This window comes from Cyprinodon variegatus, unplaced genomic scaffold (assembly GCF_000732505.1).
Source record: "Cyprinodon variegatus isolate N-32 unplaced genomic scaffold, C_variegatus-1.0 Scaffold12, whole genome shotgun sequence".
NCBI lineage: Eukaryota > Metazoa > Chordata > Actinopteri > Cyprinodontiformes > Cyprinodontidae > Cyprinodon > Cyprinodon variegatus.
The window spans coordinates 491201-495942 of NW_015150465.1; the positions used below are offsets into that span (position 1 = coordinate 491201).

The following is a 4742-nucleotide window of genomic DNA, read 5'->3' on the forward strand; positions in this document are numbered from 1 at the left end:
CTGGGCATGCATTTTCTTTTACCGTAAATCCTCTATTATAGCACGGGGCCTTTATTTCACTCAGGTACATCTTGGTCCAGGCCATTAACGGACGGAGGCCAGAATTGGAGGCAGGCCTCTATTTCTGTTTGATCAAAACAGACTACCAGAGGAATGAATAAAAACAAGATTGTGTGTCTCTTTGAACCTATAAAATACTAAGTCCATGTATTGAAAAAGTACAGTTACCATAACGGTGTACAGAACATTATTCAGACATCTTCCAGCAGCTGCAATGTTTCTGGATGGCAATACGAAAAAAAAAAAAAGACACAGAATGGAATCTTGGCCAAACTGACTTGCGAAACAAAGTTTTAAAAAAAATTATGGAAGCAGTTCTGCCATCACAGAGAAATTTTATTTGAGGCAGGCTAAGTGGAAGTAGGCTACCAGTATCGTATATTTCAAGGGAAATTCAGAACAACGAAGGCCAACGAAATTCTGTTATTTTAACGCTGCCTGGTTAGCACCAGACCTACCGGTAACTACAATTGTCTTTCAGATCAGAACGATTGTGTAAGGCCACTACGATCTCTGTGTAAGGATGGGACTTCCCATGCTATTGGCTTGGATTCGTTAGCAAACATTCTTCTTCTTTATGGGATTTTACTGGCAGTTGGCACCGAACATAATGATGCATTACCGCCACCAACTGGTATGGAGTGTTGGTCTGAATGGCTACTACCTACTTATACTGAACAAAACCAAATCAACAAAACAAAAACCAACAAAACAAAAATAAGATTCATATCCTCTCAATTACATTGATTAATCTAAGATAATGAAAAACAATTACATAGCACTTATCTCTTGAGTTCTTTCTAAGGATTTCTGTTGGCTAACATTGCCCCCCTGTGGTATTTGTATGTTACTACCACAAGTTGTTGAGGACTGCCCTAATTATAGCCCCGGCCTGTTTACGAGTCTGGCCATTATTTACCTCCGTAGACAGAAACCCCGGCCAATATTAGAGACCCGGCCGCTAATGGAATACAGGCCAATATTAGAGGATTTACGGTACTCTGACTCCACCCTTCGACTGAATTACAGGGTTTGATCAGGAGATGAAGCTTCTCTTTAGACTTTTAGACAGATTTTATTTGTCATTTTGTTTACACAAGTCTAAAACAAAAACAAATTTCCTTTGGAAACAGCTCACTGGACAATTTCATCTTTTTAAAAGTGCAGCCTTGAAAAATAGTAAAAATGGACACAGTCATGTGTCATCAGGGTGAACAGCAGAGGGCTCAGGAGGGGAGCCTGTGCTTAGACTGATATTTTAATGTTAATTTTATCTTAATGTCCACAAATCATGAGAAAAAGAATATTTTAGTACAAAGAATGGTGTTTAAAATCACATTGTTGGGGACCAGCCAAGGGCCCATCAAGGAAAGTGGGGAAATTTTGAATGCCTACTACTTCATACGGTATCTAGCCTTGGCAAGTTGAATTAGTATTTTGATGCTGAATTGTTTAATAAGTTTGTGATAAAAAACTTTCACTTTTTCCTTGTCTGATTTAAAAGTGTTATGCTCTGCTCTTCATCTATACGTTAACAGCTGTCAGCCAGCTGCCTAACAGCTGTTTCTGCGCGCAACCTGTTTACACATTCTTTTTCTACCTTAATAATAGTATACACACAACATTTACCTCCTCATTCATAACACGGTAAAATCTGGGAAATTTCTGGGGACAGCTTTATTCATGGACAGGTGGTCCAGAATGCAGACTGTCCCCAGAAATTAGGAAAGTCTGATTATCTTTGTTTAAACCTTCAGTGATAGTAGCTTTTAGGAAGGGCTTGCTAGACTTTGGTACTGCTGCGTTCACACCGGACGCAGCAAAAGAAGCAAAATCGCATCTGCTGCTTCATTTTTGCTGCTTGTACCAGTTAGTTCTGACGCGCGGCTGAAGCAGCTTTGCTGCTCTGGCTGCGCNTTTAATTAATCTTTTTTATTCAGTAACCTGTGTTCACAGGTTCATCACAACTGCCCTTCATCCCACCTGTTCTTCATCACACCCACCCTTCATCACACCCACCCTTCATCACACCCGCCCTTCATCACACATGCCCTTCATCACACATGCCCTTCATCACACCTGCCCTTCATCACAATTGGAACAAAACTCATGAACAAAACTGAGACAGGGAAACCAAATTGGGTCTTTTTCTTATTCGTAACAATTCCATCCAAGCCTATCTTTGAAAAATACAGATTTTTTTTCATGTCCTTAAACACCAAAAATTATCTAAGAAGTTCAACTTTATTTTCTAACGTCCTATTTTGTCTTATATCACCAATTAAAACCCAATTAAAACCTATTTAGAAAGAAGACAAAACATATCTCGTTTTTAATCACTGAAATAAAGGCTGGATGTTTTATGAAATTATGCGATAAAGCGAATAGTGTTCTCAGTTATGATCAATGTTAGGTGAAGGAGAAAAATAGAACATGTTTTCAGGACAACTTTTTTATTTTCATATGATATCTTAAAGGCATCAGTAATGTGGTTGTTCTGCATACCGTGCTCTTTATAAGCAGGATTAAATAGAGAAAATAATATTGTCTAGAATAAAAGCTGCTAAGTATCTGTAAAGATAAGGTCATGGAGATATGATACATGTCCCTTACTCGTGTGTAGTGCAGCATTAGATAAACCTTACTGCTATAGAAAAAAAGAATAGCATAGTAAACATATCTTTACTGTAAAAGAGATAATCTGGTTGGATACTAAACCAGGATCTTTCATCCCCAGCTACCCACATAGTTGACATCTTCATGTGTGTGTGATGTTGGGAGGTAGTTAAATTATTTGTTGTCTTGATGCCAAATGAATACACACACACAAAGAAGAAACCAAGAATCATAACAGGTCTAATCATGATAATTGTTCTGCATGTGTTCACGTTTCACACCTGCTGTGAGCACACAATTCTGTTGACATTATGTGGTCAGCATCTTTGTGTAATTGAGGGTACATGTAGGAGCTATAATCCTCCAATAGGAAGGTGTTCAGAACCTTGGTGAGTCAAAGATCCTGATCTGAACCCTTCATGGGATGTTTTCTGGGTTTGATTGTTGTACAAACTGATCCTAGAGGAGACACATTGTTTTTCCTACCCCAAGGGTCTGCCCCTCAGCTTTGCAGCATTAGCCGGTGGCTTTCAACAAAAATTCTGAATTAAACATGCACGATAAATTAATTTAGCAAAAAAGTCTAAATCCTGTATGAGCATTATAAATGAAATACTCCCAATTTAAACAGATCTGGAGTTTACTCGGAAATTAGTATGCCTAAAATATTGTGAGTGTGATGGATCTGACCTACAACTTCCTGGATCAGAACTACAACTTCCTGGATCAGAACTACAACTTCCTGGATCAGAACTACAACTCTCATATCAGAGAATCGGATTACAGATGTAATTTCTTGCAGTCCGTCTCTCTGTTATCACATCTTCAGGCTGCTGAAGTCTACCAATTTATTTTTTTTATGTCGCTCTTCCCCTGGACCTAAGTCTGATGTATGAGAGATTAAACACCCGTCTGGACTTCAGGTTACACCTCTCCCACATTGCTATAACCACTAGGCCAACACTCCCCAATAAGGCTGCTCACAACGGAACCGGACCAAAATCCATTCTCTCCCCTCCCGTGGTACAGAAACATGTTAAGGATCTTTCTATTTTTCATACAGTAGCAGCCATTCAAGATCGCCATTCCCAGTCAAACACCAGCCGAATTGCAACCACTCCCCTGCGACTCTCAGCAAAATCCCCTTCAAGCCACTGGCCTTCTTTTGGGCATGCATTTTCTTTTACCGTAAATCCTCTAATATAGCACGGGGCCTTTATTTCACTCAGGTACATCTTGGTCCAGGCCATTAACGGACGGAGGCCAGAATTGGAGGCAGGCCTCTATTTCTGTTTGATCAAAACAGACTACCAGAGGAATGAATAAAAACGAGATTGTGTGTCTCTTTGAACCTATAAAATACTAGGTTCATGTATTGAAAAAGTACAGTTACCGTAACGGTATACAGAACATTATTCAGACATCTTCCAGCAGCTGCAATTTTTCTGCACGGCAATATGAAAGAAAAAAAAGACACAGAATGGAATCTTGGCCAAACTGACTTGCGAAACAAAGTGTAAAAAAAAATTATGGAAACAGTTCTGCCATCACAGAGAAATTTTATTTGAGGCAGGCTAAGTGGAAGAAGGCTACCAGTATTATATATTTCAAGGGAAATTCAGAACAACGAAGGCCTACGAAATTCTGTTATTTTAAAGTTGCCTGGTTACCACCAGACCTACCGGTAATCACATTTGTCTGTCAGATCAGAACGATTGTGTAAGGCCACTACGATCTCTGTGTAAGGATGGGACTTCCCATGCTATTGGCTTGGATTCATTAGCAAACATTCTTCTTCTTCTTTATGGGATTTTACTGCCGGTTGGCACCGAACGAAATGGTGCATTACCGCCACCAACTGGTATGGAGTGTTGGTCTGAATGGCTACTACCTACTTATACTGAACAAAACCAAATCAACAAAACAAAAACCAACAAAACCAAAATAAGATTTGTATCCTCTAAATTACATTGATTAATCTAAGATAATGAAAAACAATTACATAGCACTTATCTCTTGAGTTCTTTCTAAGGATTTCTGTTGGCTAACATTGCCCCCCTGTGGTA

At 39.2% G+C, this 4742-nt stretch overlaps 2 protein-coding genes across 2 annotated transcripts in view; one reads left to right on the top strand and one right to left on the bottom strand.

Annotated features, from left to right (window-relative positions):
- The window catches only part of LOC107088888 (GDNF family receptor alpha-2-like), an 85449-nt gene that overhangs the window by 49526 nt on the left and 31181 nt on the right, over positions 1–4742 (bottom strand). The window lies entirely within an intron of this gene.
- LOC107088866 (complex III assembly factor LYRM7-like) overlaps positions 3356–4742 on the top strand; it is a 10831-nt gene continuing 9444 nt past the window's right edge. Inside the window, exon 1 of the mRNA XM_015381315.1 lies at positions 3356–3464. Coding sequence (XP_015236801.1) covers positions 3356–3464 — 109 coding nt within the window. The remainder of the gene's footprint in view (positions 3465–4742) is intronic.